This window comes from Ochotona curzoniae, unplaced genomic scaffold (genome assembly GCF_017591425.1).
Source record: "Ochotona curzoniae isolate NIBS_2020 unplaced genomic scaffold, NIBS_Ocur_1.0 scaffold_4701, whole genome shotgun sequence".
NCBI lineage: Eukaryota > Metazoa > Chordata > Mammalia > Lagomorpha > Ochotonidae > Ochotona > Ochotona curzoniae.
The window spans coordinates 1,335,384-1,353,658 of record NW_024467122.1 but is presented as its reverse complement, the minus strand read 5'-3'; the positions used below and the strand labels follow the sequence as shown (position 1 = coordinate 1,353,658).

The 18,275-nt window shown below is 52.1% G+C and overlaps 1 protein-coding gene across 1 annotated transcript in view; it reads left to right on the top strand.

Moving 5' to 3' along the window:
* The window catches only part of AKAP13 (A-kinase anchoring protein 13), a 99,325-nt gene that overhangs the window by 54,756 nt on the left and 26,294 nt on the right, over positions 1 to 18,275 (top strand). Inside the window, exons 9-13 of the mRNA XM_040969773.1 lie at positions 736 to 778; positions 2,825 to 2,942; positions 9,558 to 9,732; positions 15,209 to 15,276; positions 17,093 to 17,159. Coding sequence (XP_040825707.1) covers positions 736 to 778; positions 2,825 to 2,942; positions 9,558 to 9,732; positions 15,209 to 15,276; positions 17,093 to 17,159 — 471 coding nt within the window. The remainder of the gene's footprint in view (positions 1 to 735; positions 779 to 2,824; positions 2,943 to 9,557; positions 9,733 to 15,208; positions 15,277 to 17,092; positions 17,160 to 18,275) is intronic.

Sequence of the window (18,275 nt, the reverse complement as noted above, 5' to 3'; positions counted from 1 at the left end):
TGCCTCTCACTTCCCAGACTAGGAGCTGAAACCCTGCATTGTGACCCATAACTGGTGATGGCGCCAACATGTAAAGCCAGCTCTAATGCTTTCTTCTTCGGTAGACTGTTTCTGGGAATTCTCAAGAGAGTGCAAGTGACTCACTAGCCAGATGCCTAGCATAGCGGCCTGAGAGCAGGACCAGCAGTGGCCAGTGGGAGCTTGCCTGCCTGAGAGCAGGATCAGCAGTGACCAGTGGGAGCTTGCCTGCCTGAGAGCAGGACCAGCAGTGGCCAGTGGAAGCTTGCCTGCCTGAGAGCAGGACCAGCAGTGGCCAGTGGAAGCTTGCCTGCCTGAGAGCAGGACCAGCAGTGGCCGACGGGAGCTTGCCTGCCTGAGAGCAGGACCAGCAGTGGCCGACGGGAGCTTGCCTGCCTGTGTTCTTAGGGTCAGGCCTGGATGGCGCAGACATTGAGCAGCACCTGCACGTACGTGTGCATGTGTAAGCACTTGCAAGAAAATGGATCCGGAGGTTTTCAGCTACTTGAATCCAAGATTAAGTTTATTTTTTTATAAGGAATTCATTCCCTTCTTACTGATCTAAAGGGTTCAGGTTAATCTTTAGAAGGCGGCGGCAGCGTGCATGGCCTTGGCGACTCTGTGTCCGATGCGGCCGTGTCGTTGGGTGTAGAAGGCATCTGACTGTGCCAGGATGAGGCCCCGATGTTGACACATCCTATGCCTCTTGTCTTCCAGGCTCACACTCCTTCCCCCACCCCAGCGCTCGTGTGACTGAGAGGTAAGTACGCACACCTGGGCACTCCTTTTTCCCAGAATGGAAGGATGGAAGCCGCGTGGCTCGGGGCCCCTGAGGAAGTGCGCTGAGCTGGGCTCCGCGGGGCCCTGAGTTCTTGAGGGTAAGTCTGCAGGAATGACTAGACCGAATCATTGCCTTGGGCATTCTCAGTCATTCCTGCTGCTGCAGCAGGATTTTACAGAACTTGGTGCATTTGGGGATAATCCAGACTTATAACTCTTGCAAGCCATGTATTAATCATTGAAGAGTAGAACAGTCCTAGGCGGGTGAGCAGAGAAACCCTCCATAACTTAGCAAATGAACTCTCCCACATCCTACCTGGTGAGGTCTAGGAAATGCCACGTCGGGGCCTGACCGGAAAGGTCCAGGCTGAGCTAGGACAGGCCAGCTGACTTCTTCCTGTCTGTCCAAAGCTTTCTATATTAGTCTGTCTTTCTGAGCTAATGTGGAGGCTCCTGAGTGACCCCTGATAGCCAGTGCAAGAGAGAATGGGGGGAGGCAAAGTTAGAACTAAGTAAGGACCAGAGAAAGCTCCTCTCCTGGGTCCAGAAGGAAATTTATAACTCTTTTATCTCTGAGGACCACCCGGGGCTCCTGGCTGTTCCAGTGTGACCCTCTGAGGAGGGTTCTGGGCTGCTCCAATCCTGTGTGGGAGATCCAGTAGGAAGTGCCTGACCTCAGAGTTCTCAGCCTATGAGAGCACTCCCCTGTGATCCCGTGGAAGTCTCCCCTGTTTTCATGATGAAGGTTCATGTGGGGCACACATATACATGTTACTCTGAGTTTGTACATGCTTTGCTTCTGCTGATTTCAAATTTCTGGGTTTAACAATTTCTGTGGTAATGTGTAAATATTAGGCTGCTTCAAAAAGTTCATAGCATACACATTTGAAAGGTGTTGATTTGGGTGCAGAATTGTTTAAATTTGGGCATAGTTTTTTTCCGTAATGCACGTAGCACACAGCTACCTGAAGGTCCCTGTATCTGTGGATTGCAGAATTTTTGCCCCCCCCCCCAAAAAAAATCTATCTTGTGTCTCTGAAAGAGCTTGTGAAGTGCTCTGTGTCTGCATTGTACGGTGCTGCCTTGGTCCTCGCTACTCAGAGTGAGGCTGTTCTGTGCCAGTGTGTGCAGTGCAGTGCCCTCCTCATGCCGGTGAGCAGGGCTCCCCACGGCAGGAACTCGCTGCTGCCTTTTGCTGCTTGTGGGGTCCAGGACCCCAACTGCAGTGTCTCGCAGCTTCTGGGAGCTGGGCTGTGATGCGCTCTTTCCAAGTCTGCCTTTTCACACAACAGCACCAACTGGGAGTCCAGGCCATCCCCATGCTGCTGCCTTTCGGCCACATCCCCCAAACCCAGTCCTGGAAGGGGATTTCCTGTCCATATAGCAGCCTGCTCTGGCTCACACCCAGACCTCTGCAGGCAGAGGGGCTCCGTGAGTGTTCCAAGTATCAAAGCTGACTCAGCATGGATGCTGTTGCACTGCGTGGAACCAGGCAGCCTGGATCTTTACAGCTCTCTGTGCATATGCTCTGCCTCCAGTTGGCCTGCTGCATGCCCTGTGTATGCTCTCCTCAGACAGCAGGGCTGCAGGACCACCCCCAGCCCCCTGTTTGGTGTCCAAGTCCTGGAAGGCATGGGAGACCTCTAGTGGTGAGGAACTAGGTGCTTGGTCAGCGGGGAGCCTTCCTGGGTTGGTGGCTGGTGACAGGGACTGCATCCGTCCTTGCTGAGTGGGATTTTCTTTTCCTGTTTGTTAGACTGAGTACTGTTTTAGATTAAGAAGTCTCAGGTGAAATAATTAATGAGTAACTGACAGGATCTTTTTAGCATGTGATCCATAATTGCAGCATGAAGGAAGATTGATAGAAGAGAACTCAGCAGGGTCTTGGCAGTGGGCTGCAGGGGATGTGGCCCTCGCTGTCCTCAGATATTGCATGAAATCCAAGCCAGTTTCCAGTCTCCATCCACTTCTGGCCATTCAACTTCTCCAATCCCTAAAAACAGGTTTCTCTTCTTATTTTGTTTAGCATAATAGAAGAAAGCTACCCTCCCAAGAAAGATGTTGAATGGAAGAGTGGAACGAAGGTCAGTCGTACGTTCAGCTACATCAAGAATAAAATGTCCAGCAGCGGTAAGAAGAGCAAAGTAAGTATCCCTGAGAGCTCTGCCCTGTGACGGTCAGCCTTCCTTGGACCACCCCGTCACAGCCTGTGCGCCCCCAGAGCTTAGTAAGGGGGACCCCAATAGAAATAAGCTCATGGGAACGGGTCAAAGAACCCTGACCTTGGGTGAAAAGCCACACTAAGTAGACACAAGAGGTGCCACCCTTGGTGAGCTTGTCCTGTGTGTGCTGAGAACTTTCCTTGAGCCCTTAGCTTCCAGCACCCTCATCACACACACACAGGTAGTCCATGCACCCAGGGAGAGCTCCCCACGTGTGGAGAGGATGTTGACATAGGGTCCCCTGCTTGCACCCGCAGCACTTACAGCAGTGACAGGTATGTGATGTCGCAGCACAGATCAATGCTTGGCATAAACTCCAGGTGGTGCTGGGGATGCCACATCCTGTGTGGGGAAGTCTGGTAGGAACCCTGACCCGGGCCCTGCTGAGGCAGCTTCCTCTGCTGTTTGTGGTGGGTGACAGCCTGTGAGGGTGGGTCACGTGTCAGAGTCCCTGTCCCCTGAGTAGAAGCCCGGTGAACACAGCCTCACTCAGCCCTGTTGTCGTGTCACTTGGAGAATGAATCAATGCATGGAAAATCTCTCCGTCTCTCTGCCTCTTTGAAGCAAAACGAAAAATAAATAGGCAGAATGTTTTTGCTTTCAGATGTCATAGAAGGGGGGCACTGGGTGTTTCTTGTAGCGGTTGGGAAACCCACATCCCGCCTGGCTCCACTCCCTGCTGATGCGCTCCTTTGGAGCCAGCTGGCCGTGGCACGCATGGATCACTGCCACCCACAGACGTGTGCATCACGTTCCTGACTCCTGGCTACGCACTGGCCGAGTCCCTGCCCGCTAGGAATTGACGGCAGAAAACACGAGGAAGGCAGATGACCCCTCAGAAAAGAAGAAGAAATTTGAAGATCAAGTTAGTTTTAATTGCTAGATCTGTTTCTAGTTAGGAACAGAATGTAGCCTCCAGTGGTTGATGTTGACGGCGGCAGTTTTACGTGCTCATTTTAGCTCTTCCAGATATAAGGAAAATAATCTGTTGAAAGAACCACAGAGAGAGGTAATTCTGTTTTGACTAATGTATTCTTACTTTTCTAAAGAAGTCTATTTTAATGGGAAAAAAATGAAGTTAGTTTTCTTATACTGATTCTCAATTTTAAACCAAAGTGGATTACATCTCAAATCAGAAGCAAAAGCCTTCTGCCTCCAACTTTGCCTATATTTCGTTCCCTGCTGACACACCCTTCAATAAAATACAGTAAATAAGGACAAATTTGAAACCCTTAAATGGAGGCTCTTGCAAGGAATCACTGTTTGTACATTTGTGTACACATGTGAACACATGCTCATGTATTTACAAACAGGGTTCAAGATGAGGGAATAAGGCCAGCACAACAGCTCAGTGACTAAATACAAGTGCTGGGATTGCACATGGGTGCCAGTTCGAGTCCTGGCTGCTCCACTTCCCATTCAGCTCCTTGCTTGTGGCCTGGGAAATTACTAGAGGATAGTCCAAAGCCTTGGGACTCTGTAACCGCATGGGAAACCTGGAAGAGGCCCCTGGCTCCTGGCTTCAGATCAACTCAGCTTTGGCCATTGCGGCCACTTGGGGAGTGAACCAGTGGATGGAGGATCTTTCTCTGTGTATCTCCCTTTTTTATGTCTTTCCAATAAAAATAAATCTTAAAAAATAAAAAGAAGGAACTAAACACAAATGCAGGGACTGCTCCGTTCTCCCCAGTTCTATAGACTTCAAAGAACAACAGTGTACTTGCTCATCCTCTGCCAGCCAGGACAGAGCAAAGTGGCAACCAGGGAGACGCACAGTCCAGCGAGCCCTGCCTGGCCCAGGCACGGTGAAATATTAGTACATATTTGGCCTTGGTTTGTAATTGTTTTCCAAAAAATTAAGGTCAAGGAGTTTAGAATGCTCACTGGTAGTCCACATATTGGCAGCGAAGCTTCGAATGCGGCTTTCCCTGTCTCTCTTGTCCTTGTGGGGTCAGTGGAGGAAATCCCCCCGGCAGATTGCTACAAGCAAAGTATTGCCGAGAGCCTCCTGCCTGTATGCTCCCAAGTACCTAAGAGCTCGTCATCTTGACTTTGAAACATTTATGATTGATTTTGAATGAGTTCAGGATGTGTTTGGTTTTTGTTTTGTTTTAAACTATCAGTAAATAATGGAGTCCCTTTGTGTCCTTCCCCCAGTGGCACAATGCGTGGCTCGTGAGTAATCTTGGTGCTGAGGTGACACCCACACCAAGAGCCCCTCCTTCAGGAAGGTCTGGTCTTGACTTCTGTATCTTCAAGCAAAGCTTGGAGAAGTGAGCCTTAGGTCGCAGGGCTGGCCCAGGGCAAGGAGGGCTCCTGGCATGTAGTGCCCAACTTTCCTGCTTGCTCTCAAGTCTGTTTCTGAATGCTTTATGCTTTTCTCTTCATCCTCCTTTAAGCATTTGTAATTTCACGGACTGCTGTTTGCCAGGAGAAGGAGATAGATAGCAGAAGTGGCCTGTGTCGGGTCTCTCATCACTGCAGCAGCAGCTGACCTGCCAGCTGACTTCTCCCCGCCCCGTTCCTCCAGGTTCGTCCTCCTTCCTTCACACGTGGCTTGGAGGTTTGGTCTCCGAGAGCTCTGCAGCCTAGAGGCGGTGTGCTTCCCACGAGCAGGTCCTCGGAGTGCCCCAGCAGCCAACTAGCTAAAGAAGTTACCGTTTTTTGTTTTTTTTTTCAAGATGTGTTTATTCATTAGAGAGACTGGGTTAGATGTAGGACAGAGCTCTGCTGTCCATTAGCTTACTCCGCCCTGGCCACAGCAGGCCGGGAGCCAGGCGCTTCCCAGTCCCCCAGCATGCACGTGCGTTGCAGCGTATTAACCTGTCTGTCACCGTAGTTAACTTTTAAATCGGATCGTTACCAAACCTGTAAGACAAACTGGCTTTTTTCTGTTTAAGGTAAGAATGAAAATGTGAGAGTTTAAACTTTATTTTAAACATTTACAAAGAAAAAAAATGTTCCATCTGCTAGTTGACTCCCCAGATTGTTGCAACATCTGGACCTGGGCCAGGCTGAAGCAAGGAGCCAGGTACTTCATCCAGGTTTCCCACATGGATCCAGGGGCCCAGGGGCTGGGACCATCTTCCACTGCTCTTCCAGGCACCTTCGTGGGGAGCTGGACTGGATGTGGAGCAGCCAGCACCCAGATGAGGTGCTGGTGCACAGACAGTGGGTTAACCTGTCTACACCCCAGCACTGGCCCAGAGATAAGGTGGTTTTGTGTTGTGGTCAGTGTCCTCCCCTGGTGTGCCATGCACCTGCATCGGACAGCAGCACAGAGACAGGAGCGCTGCTTGGCGGGGTGACCCCGACGAGTCTGTATGGAATCATAGAATTTCTCTGTACTGGTAAAAATTGAAGGTGTTGCTAAAGATGTTAAGACTGAATTTTCTGTGAGACTGATGTCTTGCTGTGACAGACCATGTAATCCATTTTACAAATAATGTAACCTGTGTCCTTTTCAAGGAAAAATTTAAGCATTTGCTGCATGTTAATGTGGCAGTTGTGATTCTGAGTTGTGTTACCATTGGTTTGGAAATGTCAGCTTCCTTAAAGTATCATAGATAGGTTTATGTGAAAATAGCATATAGTGACCAGCCCAGTTGCATTGCACGTAGCTTGGTAAACGGTGGCCGGAGGTGGACAGTCTTGACGGTGTTCACCTGCCTGACGAGGCTTGCATCTCCAGGAGTGTTTGGCCTGCTCTCCCCTCCCCCTCCTTTTTAAAGACATTGTTTAAGGGATTTTGATCACGATCATTAGTGGGATTCTTTGACTTTTTTTAAGGGGTTGGGGAGGGACCCTCAACAGGACATGTAACAGGAAGGGTTGCTGTTCCGCTGTGAGCTTTCTTGCTAGGGAGTGTTTAGGGCCTCACGTACGCAGTGACTGAACTCATGCAGCAAGTGGAGCATCCCTTCAGACCTGGCTCCCTACGTGCTGCCAAGCTGCTGCCTTGGAAGCACTAGGCTGGTTGGAAGTGTTTGAGATGCACTTGGCTGGCAGTGGGAGCTCCCTGCTTCCACGTGCCCTGGCAGACCACTGCCCAGCTGCTGCCCTGTACTGCCCGCTTTCTCTCACTGAGCCCGTCAGGCTCCCAAGGTACCCCGCAGAGGAGTTGGGGGCTGGTGGGAGCTCAAGTCCCTGTCAGCACATTTCCTCTCCATTCTCCCTCTGGGCAAGGATCTGCATTGTGGCAGTTTAATCACGCCATGTTGCCACAGTTGTCTAGAATGTTCTGGTTGCTAAATTGCAATTATTAAAGGAGGCAGGTCCAGAACACGGCGCTGCACGATTCTGCTTTCATAGCATCCAGTTGGAGCGTGGAAGAGGTGACTTCCAGACCAGCCAGTCACCACGGGAGCACCAGCAACGGCAGTGAGGCTGTGTTATCTGACTCTGTCCTTCCCGGCAGATCGGAGTCCAGCCTGCTGCCACAGTCCCCCTGCTGCAGCATGAGCTGTGCCTGCTTGCACTGGTGGTGCAGTTCACTTCCTGTGTCCCTCAGCCCCACTAGTGTTCTCGTAGTTAAGACTGTCGTGAGGAGACAGGCCGCCTCCGCCCGCCCTCCTTCCGTTTCTCAACTGGTCTCCGGCTTCCTCTTGGGGTGTCTTCTGCAGAGGGCAGCGACAACTGCTGAGCTGTGCCTGGTGGGCATGAGCCCTCCTCTTGGGAGAGTGTTTCCTGGCATGGGGGCCAAACCATGTCGGGAAAATGGGGTCGATTTCCTGAGGTGCCCCTGATAACAGTGAGATTCTTAGGACCCAAACCTGGGGAGGTAAGAGCCTGGCTTCCTTTTAAGCACTAAACTCTAACAAACACTGGAGGAGACAGCACGGTTTGTTTTGCTTTTATCCTTGAAGAACTACTTTGGATTTTTGCAAAAGATGAAAAATGACTTATGATCTATTGAGATTCGGAGAGCATTATGAGACTTGAGAGAGCGTGGCAGCACTGCAAGTGTTGGGGAGCGGGGCTTTGGCGTTCTCCGGTTTGATGGTTGTTATGTGGAAAAGCCCTCGGCCAGTGCAGCTGAGTGCCAGCACTCATCTTTAAGACTGCAGGGTTTGGGTTTGTTTTTTTCTCGTTTTGGGGATAGAGTGTATGTTCCTCCGTTTTTATTAGACATCTGCAGACTTCAGCAGTTACTAATTTTTGCTTAGTGCAGCTTCCTGTTTTGTAAGTGAAGAAGTTTGTTTTTCTTCCTTCCGCTGCCCGCATTTCTTACACTTTAAACACGGTGGTTGAACTCTTAGGTTTTTGTCATGCACATTATGCTAATAGAGGGCTTCCTGTGAACCATAAATGTTTTCATTCTAGACTACCAAGTGGGCTTGAAACAGAAAGAGACCTGGGCTCTGGTTCTGTCCCTGCTGGTGATCCCCAGGGCTGGGTCTCCCAGGCTTGGCCATCACCTGCTGTGTGTCTCAAGTGTATTGTTAGACACTGCATCTCTTAGATGGAAAACGGAGTGCAGAGTGTGGGTCATTTGTGAGGAACACATGCAGTTGCCTGTCGCAGTGCTTGGCATGAAGGAACTGTCCAGAACTTCCCTGGCAGTTGTGAAGTGGGTGCTTGTGCCCAGCCCACACACTTGTGCCACAGGAGCAGGGAGCATTGTGACGTGGTGCTGGTGGTGGTGGTGGTGGTTGGGGAGCGCAGCCATCTGCCCGGAAGCCACACTGCTCCTTTGTTGAGCGGCAGTGAAGTCCACTGTGCGTGTTCAGCTGGCAGGTGCTGTGCCCAGCAATGCCTCTGCAGAGCCCAGAGTCCACTCGCCAGCCCTGCCTCCCAGGGACATTGGGTGCCAAGGATGGCCCTGGCTGCTTTAGATATATTCTTTTCAAGCCCCAGCAGTCATCACTGTTCCTCCAGCTCTCCAAGGGTTACGTTTCTTCCCATCCCTGCTTGTGACTGTGGGAGCTTTGTCAAGTTCTCTTAGGGTGGGGCAGGTCTAAGTCATTTTTCATGTTCCTGCCCTCCTTGTGGCCTCTGCCCCTCAGAGCTGCTGCTTCCCCCGCTGGGCCTCTTCTGCCTGACTGCGTCGTCCTCCCAGCGTGAGCACTGGTGTAGGTTTGTAGGTCTTGGTATGCTGACCAGCAAAGACTGGAGCTGTGGGGGGTGGAGAAGCTTTGCAGTGTGGCAGAGCAAAGGAGGAAGGTTCAGTGTGGGTGTGTAGAGCAGCTTGAGCCCTCCTTCCTCTGCACACATGCCCGCTGCCTGAAGCTGGCCCTGAGCTCTGCCCCTGTGTGCACGCCTTGGGGCCCTGCAGGCGGTGCCGGAAGCCTCTCTTGAGCTGATTGTTGGATGTGGCATCTCTTGGTGGCAGTAGCCCTAAGGGGCTCTGGCAGACTGCCCAGTATTCCTCGGGCTTTGTACGACAGTCCTCTGGTTCACCACTTGATTTCGTTTTGCCCGGTTCCTCATCTAGCCTAGACCATTCCCTGACTGCTGCTGCCCACCTGCTGTCTGGGGGCGTGGTTATGGAAGAGACTTTCCTGTGTTCTCTGAACTGTTGATGTTTTTCTTTGACAGGAAAAGGAAAAAGAGAAAGAGAAAAATAAAGAGAAGGAGAAAGACAGTAAGGAGAAGGAGAAAGATAAGAAACCTATCAACGGACACTCGTTTAGTCCCATCCCCGTCGTGGGCCCCATCAGCTGCAGCCAGTGTGCGAAGCCGTTCATCAACAAAGAAGCCTTCACCTGTGCCAGTAAGAATCGCGGCCACGTGTGGGGCAGGGCCGCACTCGCGGGTGGCCCTGGCTTCCTGTCAGCTCCATCCCCTGTCTGTTGCCGTTGCTGGGACAGTAATCCCAATCATGTCCTCACAGGAAAGAGAGTCCCGGATGTATGAGGCAGCCGTGTTGTCTTCCCTGTCCTCTGATTCTGAGACTTCCTGCTCCCCGAGTCTGTCAGCACCAGGCCCAGCCTCTGCCCAGCAGCCTGCTGCAGGCTCACAGACACTCCTCTCTGCTAGGCCTCTGCCCTGGGTCTGCCCTGGCCATTGGCCACCTGGCCTTGGGTGGCCACAGACAAGTGCCCTCAGAGCCCCCCACTAGGAAGCGCCTGTGCTGACAAGCCTGGGTTTGCGTAAGTGCTTTCAGACAAACGTCGCACATTGTCTTTCCTGGACTGGACACTACTCAAGCCCTGGTCCTGCCACTGGACTCCACAGGGCGTGTGGCCAGGTGCCTCTAAAACAGTAGTGTCTTAAGACCGTTACGTGTTGCATAGTATCTGTCTTTTTCATTTTTTCACAAAATCTCAAATGTAAAAATCATTCATGGTCCTATGAGTTACCCCAGTTGGCCACCAAGTCATCACTTTTGATTCTCTGCTCTTAGTCCGTGTTTCTGGAAATCTGGTTGTTACACACAGAGTGATGTGTGTGTTTATACAGAGAGGGTTCTTGCAGTCAGAGGTGGCTGGGGGAGATACACGCAGCCCAGCCCACTGAATGAAGACTAAGGTAACAGTATCTGATAATTCAAATGCCGAGGGGCAGCCTGGGGTCTTGACCTTGGGATGTGTGACTGCTGGGGAAGGCGGCAGGCATGTCTAACCAGGGAGCTGTCCCTGGCTGGGGACTCCACAGCTGATGCTGGGGCGTGTGACTGCTGGGGAAGGTGGCAGGCGTATCTGACCAGGGAGCTGTCCCTGGCTGGAGACTCCACAGCTGATGCTGGGGTGTGTGACTGCTGGGGAAGGTGGCAGGCATGTCTGACCAGGGAGCTGTCCCTGGCTGAGGACTCCACAGCTGATGCTGGGGCGTGTGACTGCTGGGGAAGGTGGCAGGCATGTCTGACCAGGGAGCTGTCCCTGGCTGGGGACTCCACAGCTGATGCTGGGGCGTGTGACTGCTGGGGAAGGTGGCAGGCGTGTCGTGACAATGCTGACTGTGCCAGGCTGATGGTGGCTTTGCAGTGGCTCTTTCCTCTTGCTGCAAGTGACTGGCCTGGAGGAGGCTTGATGGAGTCTTCAGAGGTTGGGCTTGCTGACACTCATGTTTAGGGGTCTTTCTGGGTGTTCTCTTTCTTTTCAACAGCTACACTATCGAGGCTGTTGCTGATTTATTCTCTGATGACGGCTTCAGAGTCCTTTTGTGGTAGGAGGTTCCTCTTGATTAAGCAGATAGACCAGTTGGACCAGCTGCAACCTAAGAGGAAGACTTGAAGCGTGTGTGTGGTGGGTTAGGTGTTGTTTTGGGTTTCTTGCTAGTTTTCTGGCTTTGGACTCTATCTCTTCCCTAGATAGTGAAGCATCTGGACTTGAAGGAGGGGTTTGCTATGTGAGAGCAGGGCCGAACAGTGCACTGCTCTCTGTTGGGTGTGACATTGTGTCACAGGGAGAACTGCACACGACAACACACTGTTTTTCATTTCTTGGCGGGGTTGAACTGATAGGAGCAAGTTGCTCTTTTCACTCAGCTCCTGACAGAGTTGCTGTGCAGAAGGCACATGTGTGGCTGTTAGTGCCAAGGAGTAAGCTGAGCTGTGCCAGTAAAACTCACCCAACAAGAGCAGTGTGCTGTTTGCATCCTGCACTCACATGGCAAACCCCTGGCACATGCAAAGCCCAGCATGAGTGACATGCTTGTGGTAGGCCTGGCGTAAGCAGCCCTGCAGGAATGACCTTCGCACTGTTCTGACTGCCCCCTCATCTCTCCATTAAGCCTGTTTCTTTAAGCTAATCCCTTTAATGGTTTGCTTAATTTTTTGCTGAAAGAGGAGGAGAAGCACTGCCTGGTATAGAACAGTTCATCCCAGACTTACAGCAAGTGTAACAGGACTTGTTAAAACCGTGTGCTGTTCAGTTGTCAGGTTTTCCCTACTGCATGAGAAGGTCATGTGGGTTGTGCCTTTGTGCTGTCGTATTTCCTTTGAAGGCTGTGCCCTTCCTTGCCCTTTTATGCATTTGTTGGTTTAAAACTTGGATTTTAAATCCTATCTAGTTTAAGTAGAAAGGAGGGGCAGCACTGAAGCAGGAAGGAGGAGGATTGGGGTTCAAGAGAGTGCATTTGGGGAGACAGCAGCCAGCAGGGGGTCACAAAAGAGGAAAGAGGAGGCAGAGAGTGTGAGGGCTGGATGGGGGAGAGGTGGGGCGTGAGGAGAGAGGCTGGGCAGTAGACACGTTGGGTGTTACCAAGAAAGTGGAGGCGTTCTACCCAATTCCAGGTTTTGCCTTTTGCTGCGGGTCCTGCAGCCTCTGCCCTCCTGCCTGCGGCTGGAGAAATGCACTTCCTGTTTCATCTGCTGCATGGGACCCTGAGCCCTCTGCAGCAGAGCTTAAGCCAGAACACAGGTGCAGGGCATGCTCCTGTGTCAGGCCCCTTTGGTTCCTCCCCTGGCTCCATGTCTTGGCACAAAGAGTGCTGATTGCACGTTCCTTGTCCGGCACAGGGAGCTGTGACCCTTAGCAGAGGCCAGGGTATCAGAAATCACCATGACGGCTTACAGTCCTGTTTCTGTTTTTATGCCAGTGTCATTCTGCTTTTTTTGTAGTAGCTCTGAAACCTGGCAGAGTGATGCCTCATACTTTGTCTTTATTGCTGTTCAAGATTGCATTTGGATTGTAGGTGGTTGTTTCTCATTCTGTGTCAAGAATGCCTCTGGTATTGATGGAGTTCGCTGTGGTGAATTTGTTACACATTGCTGTGACTGCGATGGATGTGTTGATAGCATAATTCTTTCAATCTGTAGACTTGGGAAACTTCTGCTTTTTTATGTACAGATGTCATTTTTTTTTTAAAAGAGCTTTTATTTATTTGAAAGGTGGAGTTACAGAGAGAGGGAGAGACAAGAGAGCAATCTTTTTTCTTAAAAAAAAAAGGATTTATTTATTTTTTACTGCAGAGTCACATATACAGAGAGGAGGAGAGACAGAGAGGAAGATCTTCCATCCAGTGATTCACTCTCTAAGTGACCACAATGGCTGGAGCTGTGCCGATTAGCAACCAGAAGTTTCTTCCGGGTCCCCCATGCAGGTGCAGGGTCCCAAGGCTTTGCGTCATCCTCAACTGCTTTCCCAGGCCACAGCAGGGAGCTGGATGGGAAGTGGAGCTGCCAGGATTAGAACTGGTGCCCATGTGGGATCCCAGCAAATTCAAGGCGAGGACTTTAGCTGTTAGGCCACCGCACCAGGCCCAGGAGTGATCTTCTATGCCTCCAAATCAAGGCATAGACAAGGCAGAAGCCAGAAGCCTAGAGCTCCTTGCTGGGCTTCTCCATACGTGGCAGAGACGCAGGCACTTGGACTGTAGGGAGCCAGGCTGGTGCTGGAGCAGCAGCTCAAACGGGATCCTGGCATCATGCGGCAGCTTGGCCCATGGCACCACAGTGCCAGTCTCATAGTTTTCTCAGTGTTTTCAGGGCTCAGCTCCTTTGGCGTCTTGGTTGACCTCGTCCCGAGGCACTCGGTACGTATTTTGGTTTGGGGAGTTGTTGCGAATGTTCTTGGTGGTGCATTTTCAGCCAGGCGAGTGTTGCTGATGAACCTGGTTTTTGCGAGTTGGTTTTCTAGCCTGCAGCTTTCTGGATTCTCTAGTCAGTCTGTAATAGTCCCTTGGGGTCGGGTCCTTTGGTTCCCCAAGGAGAGAACCGTGGCGTCTGCAAACAGGAGGGATTGCCTTCCTGCCTTCCAAGCTGCACAGCCTCTGTTCCTTTCTCCTGCCCACTGGCTCTGGCTGCAGCTCCCAGGACTGTGCTGAGCAACGGTGGGCAGAGTGGGCACCTTGGGAGGTGCAGACGTGGGTGGGACGGCGTCCAGCCCTTCCCGTTCAGGGTCAGGGCTTGTCACGCACGGCATTTGCTGGGTTGAGCTGGGCTGCTTATTTCCCTAGTTTGCCCAAGGTTTTCCTCATGAAAGAATGCGTTGTATCAGGTGTTTTTTTTTTAAAAAGATTTATTTATTTTTATTGCAAAGTCAGATATACAGAAAGGAGGACAGGAAGATCTTCCATCCAATGATTCACTCTCCAAGTGACTGCAATGGCCAGAGATGAACCAGTCTGAAGCCAGGAGTCAGGAACTTCCTCCAGGTCTCCCACATGGGTGTAGGGTCAAGGCTTTGGGCTGTCTTTGACTGCTTTCCCAGGCCACAAGCAGGGAGCTGGATGGGAAGTAGAACTGCCACGATTAGAACCGGTGCCCATATGGGATCCCTGTGTGTTCAAGGTGAGGACTTTAGCCGTTAGGCCAGTGCACCGGTCCCTGGTGGTTTTTGTGCACCAATTGAGATACTCATGGATTTTTATCCTTCGTTCTGTTGGTATGATTTATCGTGTTCATTGGTTTGCTAGCTTCTGGGAAGGTGTAAGGAAATGCTTGCACTGCTGTGCTTACTGTCAACCAGCTTACCACAACAAAGATATGGAATCAAACTGATCCTCATCTGCTGTTGGCTGGATAAAGGAAGTGGAATGTCACACAATAGAATATTACTCAACATGCAACAGGAATGGGATTTTTATATTTGCGACAAAGTGCATGGAATAAGCCAAACATAGAAAGACAAAATATATGGACTATATAATTTGTGTAAATTTCATATTCTTGTTATATATGTGTATATGTGATTGTATATATATGTGTGTGTCTGAATTATGCCCGCTGCATAATTGCATAACCTTTCTTGAGTCCCGTGTTATATTCATTTCATTACTTTCAAGAATGTATGCATGTGTAGGTATATAATATTTATTTCTAAAGCAAAAAAGTTTGAATGCATGGAAAAAGAGTGTGTTCCTTGTGGACTCCCATCTGTGCCTGGCCTTTGAGGACGTCCCCGCCTCTGGTGACCGGGCTGTGAGAGTGTGTGGAGCTCTGCTGACCATGCGTGGAGCGTCTGCCTCAGCTGGGAAGGCCAGGGGTCAGTCAGGTCACAGGTAGAAGGGCAGTGAGCAGGTGCAGTGGCCAGGCTCCAGTTTGGCACGTCCCACCACCCATTGAGTCGGGAGATTGTGTAAGTCCTTCGTTGAGGCTTAGATGTCCCTATCGATGATGGCTTTTCTGTGATGTTCCAGTATAGCAGCGGTTACTCCCCCTGTCTCTCTGCAGGTGGTACTCCCCCCCACCCCAGCTTCTGAAGGGATGGTGCTCCCTTGGCTGCCCCTTGTTTCCAGCAGTGGAGACTCAGTGTCCAGATCTGGCTGCTGCTCGTGTGACCAAGCTGGACATTGCTCTTTTTCAGGCTGTGGTGCTTTTGTTCACAAGGGCTGCAGAGAAAGTCTGGCCTCCTGTGCCAAGGTCAAGATGAAGGTAAGATGCAGTCGGACCTCGGTCTGCACCAGGAGCCCCAGCTCCACGTTCTGGCAGTCTTCCCTGCTCTTCCTTGTCAGGTCATGCTGTATTTCTCACCGACTGCCTGTAGCATCTTGTTGTTCTTAAAGTGATCTTCTTAATGGTGTCTACAGGACACTGCCTGTTCCCACACGTGGCTTCCTCTCTCAGGACCAGGAGGGAGGGCAGCCGGTCGAAGCCATTTCTTTGATCTGCTGGCGGTTGGGGCTGCTCTGATGAGGTGGCTCTGACTACCCAATAAAGAATGAAAGGCTTTGTCCTGTGTGGTGCCTGCTCTGAGCACACAGGGAATGGGCGCACCTGTCAGGCTGAGTGCTGCATCTCTGGGAGCGGGTTCCCTTCCTGTCAGGAGGCGGCTCTGCAGCTCACGGGTACACGGCTCAGAGGACTGCCTGCCCCCCCAGGGCACATGGGTACACGGCTCAGAGGACTGCCTGCCCCCCCAGGGCACATGGGTACACGGCTCAGAGGACTGCCTGCCCACCCCCAGGGGCACATGGGTACACGGCTCAGAGGACTGCCTGCCCACCCTCCCAGGGGCGCACTGCTCTGCTCATGGCAGGCTTCCGTCTGGAGTGCCCTGTTCCCCTGGCACCCAGGCATTTCCCCATTGACACGGGGGATCCAGGACTCTGGTCTGAGCAGCCCTGGACTTGGGGCAGGGGTCAAGTCTCTACCCTCAAGGCTGACTCAGCAGAGGTTTTGTTAGTCTCACACAGTATGTTTTTTTAAATTTGGTTTAATGTCATTTGTTTTCATGTTGAAGTTTTTGTTTATCATGGAGATAGCTCCGATCCACTGGTTTGTTCCCCCAGATACCTACATCTTGGCGTGGCCGACCTGAAGTCGCCCTGGGTCTCCCACATGAGGGCAAAGACTCAGCTAACACCCAGCGGCATGTTCATGGCAGGTGGATCTGAGAGCCCAGTGGGGCCTGGGAGCCACATACTGTGATTCGGGCACAGGCGGCCCAGCCACTGAGCCGGACACATGCCCTGTGCGTCATTCTCAAAGGTCACCTGGTTAAGTCATTTTAGATTTCTTCTTTCTCCTGGAAGGTCTCTCAGCCCAGGCCCAGTGTCTGCTGCCCAGTTCTTGCACTGCTCCTTTCTGACTTTTTCCACAGAACTGTCACAGTCTCTAGGATAGTTGACTTTAGTAACCTGTAACTCCCTCCCTCTGGGACATAAGCTCCAGGTGGCCCGCAGCCTGTAGCAGTAAGTGGTGGCATGTTAGAGTGTGGCCTCCTGGGACAGGGGCCAGGTGCGAGGGAGGGCGACGATGGCCCCCAGCTGGAGTGAGAGGCCGCGCTGAATCTCAGGCAGAAAGGGGACGCAGGTGGTCTCTGCTCACTCCTAGTGCTACTGCAGGGCAGTGAGGATGCAGCCAGGAAGAGGGGTTCCTCCTGGAATCCCAAGTGGCCCATCTCTGTGGTGTGACTGCAGTGTAGCTGTGTCCATGTGTACCATCTCAAGGTGCTTTTTTGCATGCTACCGCAAAAACTGCAACGCATAGAGTTTTGTTAGCTTGTAAGTGCTAGTTGCTGGAGAAACAGAAGTTACTGGAAACAGGCAGTTACTGGAGGGACAGTGCTGTGCCAGTGGCCTCCCCAGGAGGAGCCAAGTGAAGCCGGAGCCCTGCTGCAGGAGAGGCAGCCCGGAGCGCACTCAGCAGCGGCCTGGGACTCGGGCCATGCCTTCCAGGGGAGCTTCCTGAAAGCGGACTTGGCGCCCATCGCCAGTGCAGTCCTCAGGGGTGTCTCCTTGTTCTTCAGCAACCCAGGGGGAGTCTCCAGGCGCACGACACGTCCTCGCTACCCACAGTCATCATGAGAGCCAAACGTAAGTATTTGTAGAGTCCTGACGAGGCTCCTCCCTGGCTGTGTGGCTCTGGGCGTACGAAGCCAGCTGGCGTGTTGCTTCCTTACTTCGTCACGGCTGCGATGCCTGGCATGTGGTCGGAGCTGCCAGCCAGTGGCATGGCCCTGCAGAGCCAGCTGCCGGGGCACCACAGCCTGTGTCTGGGCAGGTGCCATACTCTACTCTGCTTCGCTTGTAGTGCGAAACTGAAACGGTTGCTTTTAAATGGCTCGCGCTCCCCCGTTGTGTAGCTCAGGAAGACCTTGTTTGCTAAGCTACTGTGTAACTTGAGAGTGGCTCAGTGTTCAGGGGCCATGGCTGCTGTCCAGGATTGAGTCCTTCAGTCACCCTTTCTCCCCAGACTGAACCCTGACCCTCCTCCTGAGGCTGCACTTGACGGCACATGCTGGCCCCCCTGCATCCTCGTTTCCTGTCTGCTTCTTGCTTCCCTCCTACTAGTCTGCCTTTGTGCTGGGGCTTGCCCGCAGCTTTGTCCTGGGCCTCTCAAGACTTCTGTGTGCTGGCGCAAGCTGCATGGTGGTGTCCCTCTGAGCCTGTGGCACGTTTTCCTTCTCTGCTCCCCCGTAGATGGGCTGTTTACATATCCCCCAGCTTCTACCATAAGCAGCTCAGGAATCAGCAGATGTCTTCCTGGCTGGCTCTTCCGGGAGACTGCCGACAGACACTGTCTTTCCAAGAGCAGTTCTGGATCTGATAGGAGGGCCCATCGCTGGTCCTGCGCTGGAGTCAGACCCCAGCTGGCACTGCACTGCCTGCACCATGATGGATGCCCGCAGGGGCACTGCTGCCCACTCCAACCTGGGGACACTGCGCCTTGTGACTCCTGAGTGCTGTCTGCCCGCAGCTCCAGAGTGGCTGTACTGCCTGCACCTCTTCTCAGGGCACTGAAGGCATTGTGGGATGACGAGAAGGGAAAGTTGCCAGCCTGGTGCACATTTGGACCTGTCATCTGGCCACTCTACACACCTGTTAGGAGTCTGGTCTTCCAGGGCTCTGCTGTGATGTTAGCCCATATGTCAGACGCCTGCTTTCTGTCCCATGAAACAGTGTCTGCCTTACAAGAAGTCTCTGATATGT